At 48.3% G+C, this 22,716-nt stretch overlaps 1 protein-coding gene across 2 annotated transcripts in view; it reads right to left on the bottom strand.

The window, feature by feature from the left end:
• POLR3E (RNA polymerase III subunit E) overlaps window positions 1-22,716 on the bottom strand; it is a 51,005-nt gene that overhangs the window by 21,715 nt on the left and 6,574 nt on the right. The window contains exons 1-12 of one of the 2 annotated variants that reach the window (XR_002823576.1): window positions 18,132-18,182; window positions 14,466-14,543; window positions 14,045-14,219; window positions 13,647-13,762; window positions 13,207-13,289; window positions 7,749-7,856; window positions 7,307-7,356; window positions 5,300-5,419; window positions 4,103-4,188; window positions 3,672-3,716; window positions 3,503-3,594; window positions 2,560-2,680 (exon numbers count right to left, since the gene is read on the bottom strand). Coding sequence is in view for 1 of the 2 variants with exons in the window: in XM_004373323.2 (XP_004373380.1) it covers window positions 2,560-2,680; window positions 3,503-3,594; window positions 3,672-3,716; window positions 4,103-4,188; window positions 5,300-5,419; window positions 7,307-7,356; window positions 7,749-7,856; window positions 13,207-13,289; window positions 13,647-13,762; window positions 14,466-14,543; window positions 18,132-18,182; window positions 19,779-19,814 (986 nt within the window). In the remaining variant the exon portion in view is untranslated. Of the gene's footprint in view, window positions 1-2,559; window positions 2,681-3,502; window positions 3,595-3,671; window positions 3,717-4,102; window positions 4,189-5,299; window positions 5,420-7,306; window positions 7,357-7,748; window positions 7,857-13,206; window positions 13,290-13,646; window positions 13,763-14,044; window positions 14,220-14,465; window positions 14,544-18,131; window positions 18,183-19,778; window positions 19,853-22,716 lie in introns of those variants that run through there. The other variant, XM_004373323.2, reaches the window with a different exon arrangement.

Raw genomic sequence — 22,716 nt, 5'->3', positions numbered from 1 at the left:
TAGTCAGACACTTCCGGTGGTCCCTCTTACAACAAAGACCCAAAAAAACAAGTGAATCAATTATATGACAATCTAGGAGCCCTGAACATCAAAGGCAAACTTGAGAAATCAGATTGAGTGCAGGGGGAGGGAGAGACAGTTCGAAAGCAGCGAGGAGTTGCCAGACCTGAATCAGCGAGAGCCTGAGCCCTTCAGGCCAGATCACCCCTTCAGGCCGGATCAGCTTGGGCAGTGAGACAGACAAGCAGCAGTGCTTGGGAGGTGTTTTCCACATCGGGACAGACCCAGTGGCAGAGTTTACTCAGCCATCCAGAATTAGTGAGAAGCAGCCCTTGATCGGCCTAAGATAGGTACTTGCATCTGGCCTACCGCACGGATCAAAAATATCCCCTTTAGGGAAAAACCTCTCTTCCATTTACCTCCCTGCTCCCTACTCTGCACTGGGTCTGGGATGGCTTCAGCGACTGCCGAGTCCCCTGGGCCGGAAGTAGGACCCATCACATGCCCTGAGCCATTCTCCTGGCCTTGGAGAATGAATAAATGAACAAACAGGGGAAAAATAATCCACCAGCTCCCCTAAGCCAGGAATTCAGGGTAGGCACAGCTCCTTTGCCTGGGCACAGGCATAAGGGATCCACGGACTTTGAGTGCCTTTCCCCCTGCACAGACTTGTGTGGGCCCATTTCAACAGCGTAGGCCCTCATTACCACAGTACAACAGGGTATATACCTGAAGTCTAACTTCAACTGTTTCAGCTGTGAAGTGACAAGTTCGTGACATTTGACACTGCTCTGCCCATTAAGTGGGGTCTTCACCTACCCACATCAGGGGCCTGAGGTCTGGTGGCTCCACCCACGCCACCTAGCCACCTGCGATAGGGGCCCAAGAATAATAAGTGTCCCCCAGTCCTAACAGACAACAGCACTGGGTGCTCATAGTCTGGCTTCAAAAGCCACCCATATACGTGCTCTAGGGAACAGAGACACACTTTTCTCCTGGCCACTCAGGGGTGGCCGTCAACTGCCTGCCTTGCTCAGCATGTGTCCTCCTGCTGCAGCCAGATGCCTGTGCCTACACCAATCACCCATGCCGGTCTAGAACTGTAGGTGAGAGCCTGCACCACACACTTGGTGGTTGACTACCTGGACACCTGAGCTGAATCCATACAGGAGGAGTGGGCGGACTCCTGGGCTCACATACTTAGTGGCAGCTCTGGCCACCCGGTGGCAGGACGTTGGAGCTTCAGGGGTGCCGGTGATCGGGCTAGCTCACACGAGCAGCCTATTTGGCATATCAAAACAAAACAAAACAAGAAGCTAGGACACAGTAAGCAAACATAAATAAATATAGTAACTTATTGATGGCTCAGAGACAACAGTCAATATCAAATCACATACAGGCAGACCATGATGGCTTCAGCAAGCTCCCAAAATAAAGAATCTAGAAATTTTCCAGAAGAAGAAAATTTCTTGGAATTACCAGAGGCAGAATACAAAAGATTAGTATACAGAACTCTTCAAGGAATCAGGAAGGAAATTAGGCAAAACGCAGAACACGCAATAGGGGAACTTAAGAAGATTAGAGAAGAGCATGACAAATTTAACAGGCTGCAAGAATCCACAGAGAGACAGCAATCAGAAATCCAGAAGATTAACAATAAAATTTCAGAATTAGACAACTCAGTAGAAAGTCACAGGAGCAGAATTGAGGCAATGGAAATCAGAATTAGTGAGACTGAAGATAAAGCACTTGACACCAACTTATATGAGGAAAAATCAGATAAAAGGATTAAAAAGAATGAAGGTAAAATAGATGCTTTCAGATAAACAAAAAGCCAAGAAAGTTCATCACCAGCAAGCCTGCACCAATGCATTCTTTAGGCAGAAGATTATCCCAGATAGAAACTCAAACATGTAGAAAGGAATGATGAGCAAAATTAAAAGGTAAATATATGAATAAGTCTAAAGAATACTGACTAGACAATATAATGTATTGCAGGGCTTAAAACAGAGAGAGAATTAAAGTACACAAATACAACAGCAGGTGAGCTGGGTGGACGATAAGTACAAAATATTCTAAGGTCTTTGAATTTTCTTGGAAAGGGGCAAAAACAGCAATTAATATTAAACTGTGACAAGTCATGAATATATGCAGAAATCTGCAGGATAACTACTGGAAGAGTTAAGAGAATAATTTACAAGGCAGAAGGAAAAAATGGAATAATAAAAAAGAATCAATTCAGTAGAAGGCAACAACGAAAATACACTGTAGGCAGGACAAACAGAAAATAGCACCGTAGATTTAAGCCGAACACACTAGTCCAAAAAAACCCAAAACTGTTGCCGTCAAGTTGATTCTGACTCATAGCAACCCTACAGGACAGAGTAGAACTGCCCCACAGGGTTTCCAAGGAGCAACTGGTGGATTCGAACTGCGGACCTTTTGGTTAGCAGTGGAGCTCTTAACTACTGCGCCACCTGGGCTCCGGAACATTAGTAATTACATTAAATTTCAATGGATTAAGTGCTCCTATTAAAAGCACTTATAGATTGAACTTACCTCTTCACCACCCAGTTTCCCTGGACTAACATCGCCACCTTCTGGATGCCACGCAGAACAGCCACAGAGTCGATAGAGGGGCCTAGAAGGCTCATCAAGTTGGCAAATGGCATGACCTTCACTGAGGAGGACATGGGAGATATTAGAAAAGGTAAGAGGGGCCTGGGTCCTTCCCTCTTCCAACAAGAATCTGCATAGCTTCAAACTCACACGATGCTCCCCGCATGTGAATCATGGCAATGACATAGATAATACCTGACATTCACTGGCTGCTTACTATGTGTCAGGCACTGTGCATCTCACTGAATCCTCAGTTACTTTATAAGGAAGAGTCTATTATTACTCCCATTTTACAGGGGGCCAAACTGAGGCCCAGGAGGTTTCAAAACTCACCTAAGATGACATAGCTAAAAAGTGGAGAGCCAGGATTTGAGCCCAGGACATCACTTATCACTGTGCTCTGCTGCCTCCCAGCCTCCCAAGCCCCCAGCCCAAGTGAGCACTGAGCAGGGCAGCAGGGTGACAGGGAGTCCCCAAGTCTTCCCCAGGAAGGCCAGAGGCTCCACACCCTGGCAGCCCCAGGCACAGCAGGGAGTCTTTCTCCAAGAGGAGACCAGTCCCAACTGTGCAGCCTGGTGAGGGCACATGAGACAGTGCAATGAAAACGTTTCGTTACTAAAATGACCACAGCTCGTGTTCATTTGAGGCCCTGTACTAAGCCCTCTAGCAGCCTCCTGTCTCTGAATCTTGAGCCCCCTTTAAAGATAATCACAGTGGGGCTCAGAGTATTAGGGACCTGCTCAAGCACACACAGCAGGGAGTGGTGAGGACAGCTGTGAAGCCCTGTGCCTGTCGAAACGCACCATCCTCCCAGACCAGGACAGAGCTGTAAGCTGGGTCAGGCAGGCCTGGGTGCCCGGGAGGGCAGAGGGGAGCCACCCACCATTCTTCATCAGGATCTTGATCTGATCGGCCAGGGGCAGGGTACGCAGCTGGGCCATGGACAGGACATTGCTGGGGGCCACAGGCTTGTCTCTATTGAGAACAAAGGTGATGGGTCAGAGCAGGCCGGGCCAGGGGAGGGAGGGGGTACCCAGCCCAGCCCTACTCACTTCTCTTCCTCCTGGCTGGGTGGCATCAGCATCATGAGGTACTCACTGTGGGGGAGAGGGCAGGGGTCAGGGGCTCCAAGGGCTCCACCCCTGCTCGTGAACACAGCTTGTATGCAGGCTAAAGCCTCCTCACCAGAGCCCAGGTAAGGGTTAGGGGAGGGGAAGAAGAGGCCAAACTCACAAGATGAACAGCTCCCACAGAAAGACAAGGATCACCCCTTCCATGCCTACCTCTGGCCCTCTCCAGAGGACAAAGGGCTCTCCCTTCCTCTATACCCCTGCCCCACACTAGAGAAAGGAGCATAGTCCCAAGGGAGGACTGGCCAGGAAGGAGTCCTCACACCAGAGACCCCCCTGGGGGTCAATGTCAGGCTTAGGAGCTGGGCCCTGGGCCCGGCATCTGTCTCCCACCCTGGTCTGGCCGATCCCACCTGGGTGACTTGACGAGCTCCGTGTTCTCAACCCCACTGGAGCCCTGGCACAGCAGGTACTGGCGCTCGTACTCAGAACGGCTGTCCTGTTGGGGGAGGGGGTGGAGGAGCGGGGCTGAGCCTCAGCCGATATCCCGGGCCCGGGCCACCCTCAAGGCCCCTCTGCCACCCAGTTCTCACCCCCTGCATGATGTTCTACCCAGTCACCGCACTGTCCTGCTCGAACACCACAGCATCACATCCAACTCCTGAGCATGACACTCAAGGCTTCAGATGTAGCCTCAGCCAACTCTCTCTCTGGCTTTATGACGACCCACACAAGGCAGCACCCTGGGACCCAGTGCCAGGTCGGTAATGCAGGCACACTAACAGGGATGATAAAAGTAACGCTAACATTCATTGGGTACCTATTAGGTTCCAGGCTCTGTTCCAATGGCTATGTATATACATTACCTCATTTCGCCCTCAAAGTAACTGGATGAGGTAGGTACTATTATTATTCCCATTTTTCAGATAGGGAAGCTAAGGTGCAGGGGGTTAGGTAATTTGCCTGAGGTCACACACTAGGAAACAGCAGAGCTTTTTTTCTGGCAGTCTGACCCTGAGTCTAAGGCTGACAATACAAACTTCTTCCAGGAAAGTTGTAGAGAAATCAGGAGTTGCTCCTCCTCAAATAAATGTCAGGGAGCCTTCGAGAGCTAATATTCCATTGCTTCCCTCACTCGATGTGCAATTTCAAGGATTAGCTTCTGAACTCAATGCGTGAGATGAAACCAAATATGTGGCAAAAATCACCCTTGGAAGGTACTCTGAGCACTCTGGGGCATATGGCAGATGGCCGGCTCTCCAGCGGAGCAGCAGATGAAGCGCTGGCCCACATTCAGGGCCCACATTGCATGAAAAATACATAACCAAACACCAGACTCACTCCGAGCCCAGCCAAGATGCTCACGCTCAGGAGGAGGAGGCCAGAAATCCCCCGGCCTCGTCTCTCATCTCCCGCTCCCTCTGAGGCACACACCAAGTGGAACTGCTGGAATGGTGGGCAATTTGTCCACCGTATTTAAATTCTCTCTAGGTGGTATTACCAAGCGGCTACAGCTCAATCTGAAATAAGTTAAAGGTGAGATGATACAGCCACCCCAAATGGCTTCCTGGGCACTGGGGCTTTTCTCCGGACCCTACCCCAAGGCTCACCCTGAGGCCGTAGTAATGCAGGTGCACCCAGGGCTCTTCGGCATGCTTCTTTTGCAGGAACTCGTAGGACTGCACTCGGCGCTGGCGGGCCTGCTCCGACTCTGGCCGGGAGAACCGCACCTGGGGGTGGGAGGAAAGGACTGATGCTCTCAGGCTGTGACCCTTCCTAGGCTACTGCTCCAGCCTCTATCAGATCAGAGAACCCCACATCTGGGGACAGCCTCCCCCTCGACTCCCTTCTCACACAGGCCTTTTAGATTGAAGCCAGGGAGCAGGCTTCTCTTGCTTTTGCCTACACACCATCCGATCTATTTCCCCTTCCACTGCTAACAGCACCCCCCGTTTTCCTTTGGGAAATTCCCAGTTTTCCCTTAGTTTAGGGGAAGTTAATGCCTGACCATCCCCTGACCGGCCCCACCAAACACACACGCACACATTCCCAGCGACAGGAGTAGGCACATGACTCAGCCCTGGCCAATCAGAGCATCAGGTCCTCTTAGCCACAGGGACTGGTTCAGGATTGGCCAAGCCAATGAGTTAGTTAAGCCTCGGACTTTAGACAGAAGTAATGAGAAAGAAGTTTCTTTTCCCCAGAAGTCTTGGAAGCTGGAGCTGGGGACAACTTTCTCTCTACCACTGGGGCAGACACCTTGCCTGAGAAAGAGGCCAACTGAGGAAGACAGGACCTGGAGATTGAGTGCCTGAATCCAGCCATGCCTGAAACTACCCTTGAACTTTTCAGTAACATGGACCAATACATTCCATTTTGGGCTCAAGCCAGTTTGATCTGGGTTTCTGTCACTTACAGAGTCCTGAAGGGCCCAAGCCCTAGCTCACCTCCCATGAAAGGAGCTGTGTGGGTGCTTGGGCCAGATTATCAAATCATAGGATGCCAAAGCCAGAAAGCTCTTTAAAGAATACTGGCCTAAGAATGTCTTGTTAAATGAGGGTCAGTCAGTTCCTGAGACAAGGGCATTATCTAAGGTTGTCCAGCAGGCTACTGAGAACCAGGACAACCATCCAGCGCCTAAGCAAGCCCCCCATGTCAGTTATGCCAACATTGGCCCATCTTCATTTCGGACAAACATTCTTCACAACTTTAACCACACTGTGTACCACCCTGCATAACTGTGTAGTATTTTTCTTTAAATAGATTCATTTTAATCTAAACATGCTTAAATACCAAAAACCAAACCTAGTGTGGTCAAGTTGATTCTGACTCATGGCAACCCCACGTATTACAGAGTAGAACTGCTCCATAGGGTTTTCTTGGCTGTAATCTTTACGGAAGCAGATCACCAGGACTTTCTTCTGCAGAGCCACTGGGTGAGTTCAAACAGCCAAACTTTAGGTTAGTAGTGAACGCAAACTGTCTGTGCCACCCAGGGCCCATATGCTTAAATAGGGGAAACTATAAACTATGAATGGCAGACCAATATCCTTCTAATAATCTTTAAAATAAAGGAGTTACTATTAAAATGGAGAAAGATGTGGCTGTCTGCTTTTGTAAAGATTATAGCGTTGGAAACCTCGTGCGGCAGCTCTACTCTGTCCTATAGGGTCACTATGAGTTGGAATCAATTCGATGACAACAGGTGTGTATTAAAATAGAAACTCTCCATCCATGCTCCATTGAAAAGACAGACTTCCACATTCAATTCACAGGTGGCTTTGGCTCTGGTAAGTCTATGCCTGTGGGTTCAGCTGGTCCCCTGTGCCCTGGCTTCCTCTTCCCAGGCAATTCCAGCCAAGCCCCAGGATCCAATCTCCAAATAGGACCACTACCCTGCTTACAGCGGTGACAAACCAGGCTGAGCAGGGGTAGGCCATTCCCTCTAGGTGCCCGGCAAGGAGTTTCTAAGGAGGACAGACATTCAGTAACTGCTTCACCTCAGAGTCCACTTCCTGCTGAGACCCTCCCTACCCCTAGCCGTCTCCAGGCAGCTGAGCTACAGAGCCAGCCCTGCTCCTCCCAGGCTGCCCCTCCCTTTGTGGGCCAGAGCTCACCGTGATCTGCTTAACATCTTCTTCTGCCTCATCCTGCGAAGAGTCTCCCGCTACAAGAGAAACAAGTTCCTAGCTTGCAGCCACTGGTGATGCCCCAAGCTCCCCACTCGCAACCCTACTCGCCAGGGGGCCTAAGCAAGGGGTGTCTGCGGATGCTCCTTCTAGACATAAGGTAATCACATAAGTCAGGGATTTTCAACAGGGAGTGATTTCCCTCCCTTGGGGATATCTGGCAATGTCCGGAGACATTTTGGTGGTCACAGCTGGGGGAGAGGATACTATTGGCATCTAGTGGGTGGAAGACAGGGATACCACTAAACATCCTACTATGTACAGGACCGCCCCCACAAACCAAATCCTTCATTGATTCTTCCCATGACCAACCCATCCTGCCAAGACACAGACAGACAGGCAGCAGCAGGGCTGGGGCTCTGGAGCTCACCCTCATTGGCTGCCTCCCTCTCGCGGTGCTTGGCGTCAGCTTTATCCAGGTAGGAGAAGCTGGGTCGCAGCTGCAGGATGCCATGTAAAGGAGTCAGGTGCAGCTCACCTAGCAGAGGAAGAAGGGCAACCCGAAGCTAGCAACTGGGGCCAACCCACCCAACTTGGCTCAATGGAGCTTCACCAAGGGCCCAGGACTTCCCTGAAGGCCTAGTTCAACTATCACATCACTTCTCACCCCTTCTCCTGCCCATGGATCCTACAGCCTTGGGGTCACCAGGCCGGAGGTCATTCTTGACCCAATCTTGGTCCTGGATACAGGGCAAGTACATAACCCGGGTCAGAACATGAACCTGGGCTCTTCTGACCAAACACACTTCCTTAAGGCCTACATTCAAATCCTTTGGCAAGCTTTCAAGGCCCTCCCAACTCCAGCCCCTACCGTCCCACAGTTACACTGGGCAATGTGTCTACACCAAGCACACCTTGCTCTCTCCTCCCTCCAGGCCTTTAATCAGACTAAAAACTACCTCTACCCTCTACATACTCTCAGACTTCCTCCTTCTCATCCTCCCACCTCTTCCTGTCACAGACCCACCTGTGCCTTTAAGAAGTTGACTAGTGCAAACATGGCTTGAGAAGGGGCCCCTGATGGAGCCAGATGAGGAGTTTCTCCATGGTCTCTGACAAAGACTGGCTTTTCCTTATGAGTTAGGGTGCACACACAGCTCTTAAGTGGGAGGCAGTGCAAAGACAATCGATTCCAATCAAGTCAATGGAGACTTAAAAGAGCAGAAACCAGAGTGCTAGGAGCATTAAGTGGCCCAGTGAAAGCTCTCTGGACTCCAGAGGGGACAGAATGCTTGTGATAGGAGTAAATAAGTGAACGGCCCTGGTGGCAAGAATGTGGCTTTAAAGGATTATATCCTTGTGACACTGGTTCTGGTTCAAGACAGAAGCGTATACAGTAGTTACTTGATACTAGTTTTGATTTTATTCTATTTCCTAAGTGTTCAAATTAGCTTCATTTATTGCTTTGTAAACTCTAAATATTTAATAAATTAAGTACCTGACATATTTATCAGCTCTACTGAGACATAATTCACACAGCATACAACTCACCCATAGAATCCTTCACTATTGCAACTCGAGGCTGGAATTTTTTCAGATCTTTCAGCTTGAGAAATGCCGAGCACGTTCTTCCCTTTTGGTTTTCTAACTCCAGGTCTTTGCACATGTCACTATAATACTTTACTTTGCCTTCCTGAACCACCCTTTGAAATCTCCTGTTCAGCTCTTTCACGTCATCATTTCTTCCATTCGCTTTAGCTACTCGACATTCAAGAGCAAGTTTCAGAGTCTCTTCTGACATACATTTTGGTCTTTTCTTTCTCTCCTATCTTTTTAATGACCTCTTGCTTTCTTCATGTATGTCCTTCCAAAACTTGTCTGGTCTTCAGTCATTAGTGTTCAATGCATCATATCTCTTCTTGAGATGGTTTCTAAATTCAGGTGGGATAAACTCAAGGTCATACTTTGGCTCTCCTGAACTTGTTCTAATTTTCTTCAGCTTTAACTTGAACTTGCATATGAGCAATTGACGGTCTATTCCACAGTCGGTCCCTGGCCTTGTTCTGACTCATGATATTGAGCTTTTCCATCATCTCTTGTTGATTTGATTCCTGTGTATTCCATCTGGCAAGGTCCATGTGTATAGTCACTGTTCATGTTGTTGAAAAAAGGCATTTGTGATGAAGAAGTCATTGGTCTTGCAAAATTCTAACATGTGATCTCCAGCATTGTTTCTATCACAAAGGCCGTATTTTCCAACTACCAATACGTCTTCGTTTCCAACTTTCGCATTTCAGTCTCCAGTAATTATCGATGCACGCTCATTGCATGTTTGATCAATTTCAGACTCCAGATGTTGGTAAAAATCTTCAGTTTCCTCATCTTTGGCATTAGTGGTTGGTATGTAAATTTGAATAATAGTCATATTAACTGGTCTTCCTTGTAGGTGTATGAATATTATTCTATCACTGACACCATTGTACTTAAGGATAGATCTTGAAATGCTCTTTTTGATCATGAATGAATGCAATGCCATTCCTCTTCAACTTGTCATTCATTCCTGGTGTAGTAAACCATATGACTGTCTGGTTCAAAATGGCCAATACCAGTCCATTTCAGCTCACTAATGCCTAGGATATCGACCATAGGCTTTCCATTTCATTTCTGACAATTTCCAATATTCCTAGATTCAAACTTTGTACATTCCACGTTGCGATTATTAATGGAAGTTTGCAGCTGTTTCTTTTTATTTTGAGTCATGCCACATTAGCAAACGAAGGTCCCGAAAGCTTGACTCCATCCATGTCATTAAGGTTGACTCTATTTTGAGGAGGCAGCTCTCCCCTGGTTGTCTTGAGTGCCTTCCAACCTGAGGGGTTCATCTTCCAGCATATATCAGACAATGTTCCACTGCTATTCATAAGGTTTTCACTGGCTAATTTTTTTCAGAAGTAAACCACCAGGTCCTTCTTCCTAGTCTGTCTGAGTCTGGAAGCTAAGCTGAAACCTGTTCACCATGGGTGACCCTGTTGGTATGTGAATACCGGTGGCATAGCTTCCAGCAACACACAAGCCCCCACAGTATGACAAACTATGGGCAAAATACTGAACAACACAGGAAGCATCAAAAGAAGGTGGAAGGAATACACAGAGTACCAAAAAGAATTGGTCAACATTCAATCATTTCAGGAGGTAACATATGATCAAGAACTGATGGTAATGAAGGAAGAAGTCCAAGCTGCACTGAAGATATTGGCGAAAAACAAGACCCGGGAACTGACAGAATACCAATTGAGATGTTTCAACAAACGGATGCAGCACTGGAAGTACTCAGTCGTCTACCAAGAAATCTGGAAGATAGCTACCTAGCCAAGTAACTGGAAGAGATCCATATTTATGCCTATTCCAAAGAAGGTGATCCAACAGAATGCAGAAATTATCAAACAATAGCATTAATATTACACACAAGTAAAATTTTGCTGAAGATCATTCCAATTGGGTTGCAGCAGTACATTGACAGGGAACTGACAGAAATTCAAGCCGGATTCAGCAGAGGATGTGGAACGAGGGATATTTTTGCTGATGTCAGACAGAGAAAAACAGAAAGATGTTTACCTGTGTTTTACTGACATTGCAAAGGCATTCAACTGTGTGGATCATAAAAACTTATGGATAATATTGTGAAAAAGAAGAATTCCAGAACACTTAATTGTGCTTATGAGGAACCCGTACATAGATCAAGAGGCAGTCGTTCAAATAGAACAAGGGGATACTGCGCGGTTTAAAGTCAGGAAAGGTGTGTGTCACGGTTGTATCCTTTCACCATACCTATTCAATTTGTGTGCTGAGCAAATAATCCAAGAAGCTGGACTATAAGAACATGGCATCAGGACTGGAGGAAGACTCATCAACAACCTGCGTTACGCAGATGACACAGCCTTGCTTGCTGAAAGTGAAGAGGACTTGAATCACTTACTGATAAAGATCAAAGACTACAGCCTTCCGTATGGATTACACCTCAACATAAAAAAAACAAAGATCATCACAACTGGACCAATAAGCAATCATGATAAATGGAGAATAGGATTTCGTTTTACTTGAATCCACAGTCAACACCCATGGAAGCAGCAGTCGAGGCAAATCTGCTGCAAAAGACCTCTTTAAAGTATTAAAAGCAAAGATGTCACTTTAAGGACTAAGGTGAGCCTGACCCAAGCCATGTGTTTTCAATCACCTCATATGTATGCAAAAGCTGAACAATGAGTAAGGAAGACCGAAGAAAAACTGACACCTTTGAATTATTGTGTTGGCAACGAATACTGAATATACCATGGACTGCCAAAAGAACAAACAAATTTGTCTTGGAACAAATACAGCCGGAATGCTCCTTAGAAGCAAGGATGGCGAGACTACATCTCACATACTTTGGACATGTTATCAGAAAGGATCAGTCCCTGGAGAAGGACATCATGCTTGGTAAAACTGAGGGTCAGCGAAAAAGAGGAAGACCCTCAATGAGATGGACTGACACAGTGTTTGCAACAAATACGATCAAGAACAATGATCATGAGCGCGGTACAGGACTGGGCAGTGTTCCGTCCTGTTGTACACAGGATTGCTGAGTCTGAAACGACTCAACGGCACTTAACAACAACAAATAATTCACCCACTGCACAATTCATTGTATCTTAGCATATTCGGAGTTGTACAACTATCACTGCAGTCAATTTTAGAACATTTTCAGACCCCAAAAAGAAAAACCCTGTACCCACAAGCAGTCAATCCCTATTCCTTCCTCTCCACCCCTAGCCCTCGACAGCCACTAATCTACTTTCTGTCTCAATGGATTTGTCTATTCTGGACATTTCCTATAGATGGAATAATATGTGGCCTTTTGTGACTGGCTTCTTTCACTTAAAGGAGTCCTAGTGGTGCAGTGGTTAAGTGCTCGGCTGCCAACCAAAGTCAGCAGTTTGAACCCACAGCCACTCCATAGGAGAAAGATGTGGCAGTCTGTTTCCGTAAAGATTACAGCCTTGGAAACCCTACAGAGCAATTCTACTCTGTCCTACAGGGTCCCTATAAGTCAAAGTCAACTTGACGACAGTCGGTTTTTAATCTTTCACTGAACATGTTTCAAGGTTCATCCATGTTGTAGCATGTATCAGTACTTCATTCCTTTATATGGCTGAATAATATGCTATTGTATGGATAACCACGTTTTGTTTATCCATTCATCAGTGCATGGACATCTGGATTGTTTTCACTTTTTGGCTACTGTGAATGATGCCAATATGAACATTTTTGTATAAATTTTTAAGTGGACGTATGTTTTCACTTCCCTTGATTAGAACAGGATGACGCTGACCCCGGAGCTGCACCATCGGATATCAGGCTGGGCAGTGTCTCGCCATAAGTCCCCACAGGGGACCAATTCCAGGACCCTGACAATCTGTTTGGCCCTGTGAGTATTTTCTTTTCCCACTTAAATTAGTTGTCAATTTTAAAACCTCAGGTTTCACCTGAAAGGCCAGAATTCTGGGCTGTCTTACAATGCCCGAAGGCCTGGTGCCCCTGGGTCTGTATTCCTACATACGCACTGACTACAGTTGTGTAGCTGCCACCTGCCCCAGACAGTTGGCTGCTCCCCTCCTCTCTATTGCCTTATATCTGGCCCTGCTTGACAGCTTCCCACCAACTCCACACACACTTACTTCCACAGCCTGCCTGGCCTCTGTGGGTGCTATGCAGACGGGGGAGGTAGAGCAGGACACTAGGCTAGCTACTGCCTCTCCCTGTCTGGGCCCCTTCCTGTTTCCCCTCCCACCCGAGTGCTGCCGATCAGGCTTCATGAGCCAGCACAGTCCAAGGATGCCCAGCCCCGTTACCTTTCCTGTAGAGCGCAGCCGCATAGCGGGATGTGTTACTGGTGGTCTGAGAAGAGCAGAAGATCTGCTTGTCCATCAGCTTCCTGGGAGCACAGAGAGAACTCACGTCAAGGGGAAGGAAGTTCCAGAGCTAGGCGGCACAGCCCATTCCACCCGACACCTTCTAAAATCCAACAGCCAGGGCGCAAGGCCAAGGGCAGGCTAGGTCTGCCTCAGGAGGGGAGCTGGGGATGAGAAGCCCCAGGCCTTATCAGCTTGCATGGAGCAAGAGAGAAGCAGTGATCTAGGAAGGATCTGTGACACACACACACCCTCCCAGGATGCTGGCGGGAGCCAGAAATGGGGTGGAGGGGACTACATAGATGTCTTTCCAGCCCCCCTCCGAAGCCTCATACTTGAACACCACGAAGCCTAGAGGGCTCAGGGGCCAGGGAACTCACGAGGAGTATGTGCTGGTCTCGTCAGTGCAGGCGCCATCCACGTTCAATGCGATCTGCTCCCCTTTGCTGCGGCAATAGTTGGGATTCAGGGTGTCCATGGCCATCTCAAGCTCTACCTGGAGGCACCAAGCACCCCCACCTGCTATGAGGACTCCAAGGCACAACTCCCCAAGGGACAGCCCCAACCCTGCCATGGCCACCTCTGACACCGGTCCCTCCCCAAGGGCCCTTAGGCTGAAGTCTACACCAAAAACCACAAACCCAAATACCAACAGAAACGCCAGAGGGCTTCTATTAGGGGGCTCACAGCTTTGTTTGTCCTGCCACCCCACCCCCAAAGATCTAAATTAGGTGCCAACATTTAAAACCAAGAGATTTCTCATGAAAATCCTTATTACCAACTGCTCTTGAAAACTCAGCAGAGCTGGCAATACTGGAGGAACAGCTCCACGTGGCATCTCTGGGCTTGAGCTGTGGCCGGCCTATGGACGGGGCAGGTGCCTCCAGCTCTCCCCATCCCCTTAGGCACCAGACATATCAGGCCTGCGTCCCACATCTTCGCTCCGCCTCCTCCTGTGAACATGCATTTGTGACCCCTGCTCCATACACACCCAACCCTGCTCACTGACCCATCTTGAGCCTCGTCCTCCCTGGCCGTGTTGGAGTTGCCACCTTCCTTCTTTCTTGAAACTCTTTCCTTGCTCGACTTTCAAGACCTGGTTCTCCCCTTAACTCTCCAATAGCCCCTTCTCTGGGTTTCCAGTCCCCAAAGGGCCCGCCCCCTCGCCTCCCTACCCCCATTCAAGAGGGCAGGCCCACCTTCTGCTGCTTAGGCTTGATCTTGGCTGAGAGGTGCGGAATGTCATCGTAGGTCATCGAGGCTGGACGCACAGGGTACTAGGGAGGGAAAGGGGGCTGTCAGACCACCTACTCAGCCCTCAACCAGAGCTGAGCTCCTGTGGGGCCTCTGGCCAAGGATCAATAGCTACATCCCTCCCACCTCAAGTAGGGCCCCCAATGGCCTGGCCATAAGGCTATGCCGCTGGTCTCACTTGCAGCCCCATTTCTCACTGGCCTCCTTCCAAAGGGCAATTTTAGAATGTCTCTGACTTCCAGGGGCACAGGGACATGCCCAAACATTGGGAACTCAAACAGACCCTGTGTGCATTGCCCAGAAGGTTCTAGTAACCCAGGAAGCACTGCCGCGGGAATTAAGAGCAAGGGTCCCAGATCTAGGTACCAGTTCTCAGGTCACACGGGGATGGAAGGGCAAGTTAAAGGAGACAAGGAGGAACAAGACTGACAAAAGCCTGTGCCGCATTGCAGCTGGATGATGGATAGATAGATGGGCACTCGCTACATCATTCCTTACTTTTGCCTATGTGGGAACTTTCCCATAATAAAAGCTAAGAGACGGGAGCTGGGCTGCCACCAATCCCCTCAGAAAGCACTCTCTGGGCCTCAGCTTCCTCATGTGTACAATTATTTTTATATAAAAGGGTTCACACTTTAAAAGGGTTCACACTGAAACCTGCTTTTTTGCACCTAACACACCACGGACATCTTTCGATATCAGTCCTTTCTTTTCGTTCTCCAGCACACTGTTCTACTGTTCTACCAGAAGGATGAGCCCTGGTTTAGACCCAGCCTCTCCCACACACTGTTCTGCTGCGGGTGGGGGGAGAGGGGCGCGGTGAGCCCTGGTTTAGACCCAGCCTCTCCTGCACACTGTTCTACTGGGAGGTGAACCCTGGTTTAGACCTAGCCTCTCCCACACACTGTTCTACGGGGAGGTGAGCCCTGGTTTAGACCCAGCCTCTCCCGCACACTGCTCTACCAGGGGATGAGCCCTGGTTTAGACTGGTCCTCAAAGAAAGCTCTGGCCATCAAGGCCTTGTACCATTACAGCCTTTGAAGAGCCTAGTGGAGACGCACGAGCATGTGTAAAGTCAACTCCACTTTTAGGGCAATTTCAGATCAGCTCCATGCTAGGCCAAGGAAAGGGTTACTCCCTAAAAGCTCACTTAGATAGCAACTGCGACCTCTCCCTGCTTTCTGGGCTGGAGGTTGAGGAGGCCAGGAAGGGCAGAGGTGGCTGCGGTGCAAGGAGCAGCACTGCCCGGAGCACAGCTGGTCTGGGCTGAGCCCTCAAGAAGAGTCAGGGCTGGGACAGGTCATCAAACTGCCCAGGAGGCTAGACAGCCAAAGCCCAGGGCAGCTCTGAGACCCTCTGACCTCAGGCTAGGAAGGGTGGTAGTGACAGAAACAGGCTCTAGAATTAGAGAGGCCTGGGTTCCAGTCCCAACTCTGCCACTTGGTATTTGTGAGACCTCGGGCAAGCTCCTTGCTTCCCTGAGCACCAGTCTCCTCACCTCACAGGGCTGCTGTGAGCATGGAAAGAAGCAAAGGGAGGTGACACCAGCACAGGGCCTCTGTCTCTGACTTCCAGGGACATAGGCACATGCCCAGGCACTGGGAACCCAAATGGGCCCAGTAATACATGGGCTCACCACCACCATCACTGCCATCATTTTGCAGTCAAGGAAGCAGGTGAAGACTGCCCAATGACAGGCCCACAGCACATGGCTAATAGAAGCACAGACAGGGGAGGAGACACCAGGCCTCCTTCCTCCAAGTTCAGGGCTCAGAGCAACCTCAGGCTCCTTGAGCAAGCTATTAGCCAACCCATGCCTCATTTTCTCATATGCAAAATGGGGATAAAAATACTTGCAATAACTTTACTGGTGAGAACGTAAAACGGTGCAAAACAGTCTGGCAGTTCTTCAAATAGTTAAATATAGAGTTACCATATGGCCCAGCAATTCTACTTCTAGGTATAAACTCAAGAGAAATGAAAGCACATGTCCATACAAAAGGAGTCCTGGTGGCACAATGGTTAAGCACTCAGCTGCTAACCAATAGGTTGGCGATTCCAACTCACCAGCCACTCCACAGGAGAAAGATGTGACAGTCTGCTTCTGCAAAGATTTACAGCTTGAAAACCCTATGGGGCAGTTCTACTCTCAACTTCCGGGTTGCTATGCGTTGGAATCGACTTGACAGCAATGGGTTTGGTTTTTGGCTTGGTCCACACAATACTTATTCACAACAACCAAGAAATGGAAACAATCCAAGTGTCTATCTGCTGATGATGGATAAACAAAATGAGGTATATCCACACAAAGGAATGTCATTAGCCATAAAAAGGAATGAAGTTCTGTTTCATGCTACAATATGGACGAACCCTGAAACCATTACGCTAAGTGAAAGAAGCCAGACGCAAAATGCCAATATTGTCTGATTCCATTTATATGAAATGTTCAGAATAGGCGAATCCGGAGAGAGAGGAGATTAGTAAGTAGATCAGCCTAGGGCTGAGGAAAGGAGTGAGGGGGCAATGGGGAGTGGCTGCTAACAGGTACAGAGTTCCTTTTAGGGGGAATAAAAATGTCCTAGAATTAGACTGTGGTGATTGTACAACTCTTTGAATGTACTAAAATACACTGAATCGTATACTTAAATGGATGAGTAGTAAGGATGTGAATTATATCTTGATGAAGTTATTTAAAATAATAATAAACATAGAGTTATATGAGAATTGAGTGAATTAATACATCCAAATGCTGTAAACAGTGCCTACACAGAGTCAGTACTTAATACATGTCAGCCACTACTACAAGCTACTGGCCAACAGGGAGGGGAGGAGGCAGGGATAACAATTAGGTGGGACTCACGGTCGCAGGACTGAGGGCTCACCAACTCTGCCCTGGACCTGCTGTTCACCCTCCAGCAAGTCCCCCCGTGAGCCTCAGAATGACGCAGCTATCCTTACTAATGCTAGCTATGCCAGGCAAGGTTCTAACCACTTTAATATGGACCCCTCCAGCCCTCCCAGAGACCTGATGGGACCCCGTTATTACTATAACCATTTTGCACACAAGGAAACTGAGGCACAGGGAGGTTAAGGAACTTGTCCAGGGGCTCACAGCTAAGTTATAAAGAAGCAAAAAAACCAAACCCATTGCTGTCAAGTCGATTCCGACTCATAGCGACCCCTACAGGACAGAGTAGAACTGCCCTATAGGGTTTCCAAGGAGCAGCTGGCAGATTCCAAATGCCGACCTTTTGATGAGCAGCCAAGCTGGACCTCAACACCAGCAGTCTGACCCCAGAGCCAAGCTTTGAACCACTACACCGTTCTGCCTCTCGTGTGGCCATTGCCTTGATTTTCCCATTTTCGAAATGACAGACTCATATTAACCCACCCATGAAAGCATAGGGAACTATCTTTCATTTTTTACTCATGATTTTTTCTTTTTTTAAATCTTGTGTACTGTCTTACCTTTCACCAAAGTAGGGAACTATCTTATCACACATTCTGCAAGGCTGACATCTGCCATTATTCCTTGCCCATGACTTACTGCATCCCCACCATCCCCCCAGCACTTGCTTTTCTCCCCCTTTAACTTCAAGTCCCGTAATTACCTGAAACAGATAGAGCTTCTCTGCCAGACTTTTGGCCAAGTACACATCGATCTGGGAAGCAAAGGAAGAAGACTTAACCAGGAGACAGAACACAGTGGCCTGACCTGCCCCAGGCATGCACTTGAGTTTCAGGTAAAGGGTAGTGGCTCAGAGAAGCAGGCTAGGGGAGAGGAAATACCTTAGCATGCTACAAACAAAGGGAATCAAGTCTCTACCTGGATATGTCTACAGCCAACAGCCCAGGGCTCCCTCCCTACAGCTCCCAGGGGACCAGGAGACAAGTATGGGCCTGGTCCCCCAACCCAGGTTCACCATAACCCAATAAAAATACATCTTCCCCCCAGCTGCCCAGCTGAGGATGCTCGCTAGAGCCAGGTAAGATGGCTTGCTTGGAAGATAGGGCACCTGGACTGGCCTATTAACCTGTCCTAATGCAGTCTGCAAGGCCCTTCCTGATGACCTGGCCTTGCCCCAGCACACAACAGTTTACCTTTCTGCTTCCTAGCTTCTTTGGAACAAAGCTCTCTCCCACCTCTGGGTCTTTTCACATGCTCTTCCCTCCACCTAGAATGCCCTTCCCACGTGCATGCCTTAAGGACTCAGCTGAGCCACCACTTTATTCAGGAAGCATTCCAGGGCTCCTAGGTTGCATCCGCCTCTGTCTTAAGAATCCCTCCAGCTTTCCTCTACCCTAGCACCAATCCCCTCATTGTAATTCCTATTACTGCAGTAGAGTCATGTTTAAATCTATTTAAACAACTCAGATCTGGAAACGGAATCAGCACCTCTCCAAAAGGAAAACAAGAATGAATTACCCTCATTCACCTCCAGAGGTCTCCTTGCCCCCTCCCTTCAAACTAGACTTTAGCCACCACATATAAGGAGGCCAGAGCCAAAAGCAGTTAATTCTGGGCTTTTGACTTCCAAAGGTCTAGGTCCTGGATTGGAAGGGTTTAATTTTTTCCTTTTTCTGCTGACTCTGGAACCTACCTCCCAACTGTGTGCATATTGAGACACCTCCTTTGTCAGTCTTGCCCCACAGACCATGAGCTTCCCGAGGGTTGTGTCACAGCCCCCAGCACATAAGAGGGGTTCAATGAGTAACTGCTGAATGACTGAATCTGCTAAGTCCTGACTCAGGGAGTTGTCAGGCCCATTCATTCATTCAGTCAACAAATAGTCACTGCAGACCAATTACATGCCAGGCACTGTTCTTGGCTCTACAGATACAGTGGTGAACAGGACGAAATCCCTGCCCTTGGGCACCTTATAGTCTAGTGGAAGGAGACAGACAATAAGCAAATGCCTAAGGGGTGACAGGTGCTACGTCCAATGTAAGGCGGCAAGGGAGTGATGGGGGAGGGGTGCAGGAGGAGAATGGCACACAAGGTAGGGTGGTCAGGGATGGACTCGCCAATAAGGTAATGTTTGATTGGATACCTGAAGGAAGTGAGGGTCAGCCATGCATATATCTGGGGGAGGAGAGTTCTAACAGAGGGAATGGCCAGGGTTGAGGGTCGCTTGGAGGCCAACAGATCCCAGAATGGCCTGAGGAGGGCTAGAGGGGATCCAGCCCTGCTGCCTGTGGCCCTGGGCCCCAACTCTTCTCCCTGCCACCCTGGGCAGAGGGTAGGGACCAGCAGTTACCTCCTGTACAACTGGGTCATCCTCTTCATTGGCCATACTAGGGGTGAGCCAGCCGTGCAGTCCTTGGACGCGATCTGGAAGGGAGAAGGAGAGGCTAGGACTATCAGTCAGTCGTTCAACCAACATTTCTGGGGTGCCTGCTCTGCAACAGGCCTGCACTGGGAGTGAGGAGTCCAAGGCAAACAGAAACTGACTTTTCTACATTTGTTGTGGAGTCAACAGTAGTCAACTAAATACCCCATCAGCCAAAAATGAGAGAGAGAAATAACCAAGCAATGGGTGCAAATGAGCAGCTGCAAGTCAACACCTGGTGGCTGTTCTGTGGGGAAGAATAAAGTACTAGTTTTAAGGGCTTCTTGACTACTCACAAAGAAGAACTCATTGCCAGGCAGGGGAATAGAGGTTGGCTGGTCCACAGCCATGATTAGAACACTTGAGAACTAATTAAAGGCCACAAGGAAGGTCTAAAGACTCAGACATCAAACAGGAAGAGCAGACCATTCAAAGGATTTTCCAGGGTGACTGATATTTGCTTTTCATGCTGAATTTAGAACCCTAACCCAAGTGAATAGATAAATAAAATGTGGTATATCCATAGAATGGTATACTATTCAGCTCCTCTCGGTGATATTTTTGTGTATAAAATGACCCTCTTCACACTTTTCTCTCAGCAGTCAACGTTACAACCCCAAGAGGTGGCTTGATCTTCCCATTTTATGATGCGGAAACAGGAGCTTGGAGACACTTTGTGTGTCTTGCCCCGTCACACAGCAGGAAGACCAACTGCATTTCAAATCCAGCCAATCAGACTCCAGGTAACCCGAGGGGCAGGGAAGTTCAGAGGAGGGAAGGGAAAGGCCTTCCTACCTTGGGATTGGATGGGAGGGGGGCATTCGGGCTGGGCCTTGAAGGATAGGCGGCTTTGGACAACAGAGGGGAGGAATTACAGGTGACAGGAAACACTTCAGCAAGTACTAGAGGAAGGAAGGTTACAGTCTCCATGGGGGAGGGGGAGTAATTCAGTGGGGCAGAGGTGCAGTCAAATGGGTTTCTCTCATATATAACCTTTCTGGCCTTGGGTTTATAATTCTGCTGAAATGATCGGCTAAGCCACAATCCTGCAAGGGATTGGTCGATTACTATGCAAATAGAGTGCGTAAAACCACCCAACAGGATTAAGTGACCTTGCGTGAGACTGGTCCATTTATGGCCTCGCTGGGAGGGCCATGTCTTGAAATTGATAAGGAGCTTGCTTAAAAGCAGCCAAGTTGACAAGAGATTTTTAGACACAGAAGGCGGGAACCTCCTCAAAGAGGTGTAAAATGGGTTAAGAGCTGTAACACGGGAGATGGGAACCATGGAACCAGCAGATGGCTGCAATGATGCTTGCCGGTCCACAGAGTTCAGGCAGGAGGCTTGCTGACAGAGCAGGGTGTCTCTAGGCACTTGTTGGTGGAGCCAAAAGAGCTATAACACTTGCCCAAGCAGGGGAGAGTTCCAGCGAGGCCCAGTGGCAGAGCAGAAGCATCAGGAGCCTTGTAGGCCACCAGGCGCATGGTGGTAGCCAGTGGCAGAGAGCCGTGTTCGGCCTAGAGAAGGGCCTCCTAGCATGACAGAGAGGAGCTGAGAGAGCTGTCCTGACTGTGGAACTGCACTCTGTCTCCTGAGTTGTATCCAATTACTCCCAAGTTGATCCTGTTACCTCCTAATAAACCACTTAACCATAAGTACAGTTCATGGGTTTTGTGGACATTGCAGCAAATTACCATACCCGGCGGGGGGAAGAAGGGTACTGAGGGGAGGGGGAGTGATTGGTGTTAGAGATGCTGGAGTGGTTCAGCAGCTTGGAGAAGATGGAAGTCTGGGGCATCTTTAAGCTCCGCCTCATATGGACCAGCTTTGTGCCGATTCTTACCAAGTACATTACTGTTTAGCTGGTAATGGTTAGAAAGGCCTGTGGACACCCACAGATCTCAGCAGATCCCAAACCTCTGTCTTTTGGGTAAGACCATCAGTTTATGTCTTACCTACTTAACATCTGAACTATTTAACATTTTCTTTAAAGCAACTAATTTTCTTTAATTTAAATAAACTTCTTTAAAAAGGAACCCTCACTTCATAACTGTCAATCAAGATAACTGTCTCTTGCCATAAGCAGAATACCAGAAAAACAAATACAACAAATACAAAACAATGCTGTTAGTTCACTGCAGCACTATTCACCACAGCCAAAGGGCAGACACAGCCCAAGCACCCCTCAACAGATGAATGGATAACAAAATGTGGTACATATCCATAGAATGGAAGGTTATTCAGTCATAAAAAAGAAATGAGGTTCTGATACATGCAGCAACACAGATGATCCTTGAAAACATTATGCTGAGCAAAATAAGTCGGACACAAAAGGACAAATATTGTATGGCCACCTTACAAGAAATATCCAGAAAAGGCAAATGCACAGAGACCAAAGTTTGCTAGTGGTTACCAGGGGGTGAAGGAGCTCTGGTGGCACACTGGTTAAGTACTTGGCTGCTAACGTAAGGACAACTGTTCGAACCCACCAGCCACTTTGTGGGAGAAAAGACCTGGCAATCTGCTTCCGTAAAGATCGTAAAGATTACAGCCTTGAATAACAAAAGTTTGTTAAGAAAATGTTCTGCATCCTACTCTGGTAAGTGGCGTCTGGGGTCTTAAAAGCTAGCAAGTGGCCATCTAAGATGTATCAATTGGTCCCAACAACCTGGAGTAAAGGAGAATGAAGAACACCAAAGACACAAGGAAAGTATTAGCCCAAGAGACAGAAAGGGCCACACAGACCAGAGACTTCATCAGCCTGAGACCAAAAGAACTGGATGGTGCCCGGCTACCACCAATGACCGCCCTGACAGGGAACACAACAGAGAGTCCCTGATGGAGTGGGGGAAGGGTGGGATGCAGA

Source organism: Trichechus manatus, unplaced genomic scaffold, assembly GCF_000243295.1.
Source record: "Trichechus manatus latirostris isolate Lorelei unplaced genomic scaffold, TriManLat1.0 scaffold00024, whole genome shotgun sequence".
Taxonomy (NCBI): Eukaryota; Metazoa; Chordata; class Mammalia; order Sirenia; family Trichechidae; genus Trichechus; species Trichechus manatus.
Note: the sequence above shows the minus strand (reverse complement) of the source record. Positions and strands in the feature narration are given on the sequence as shown.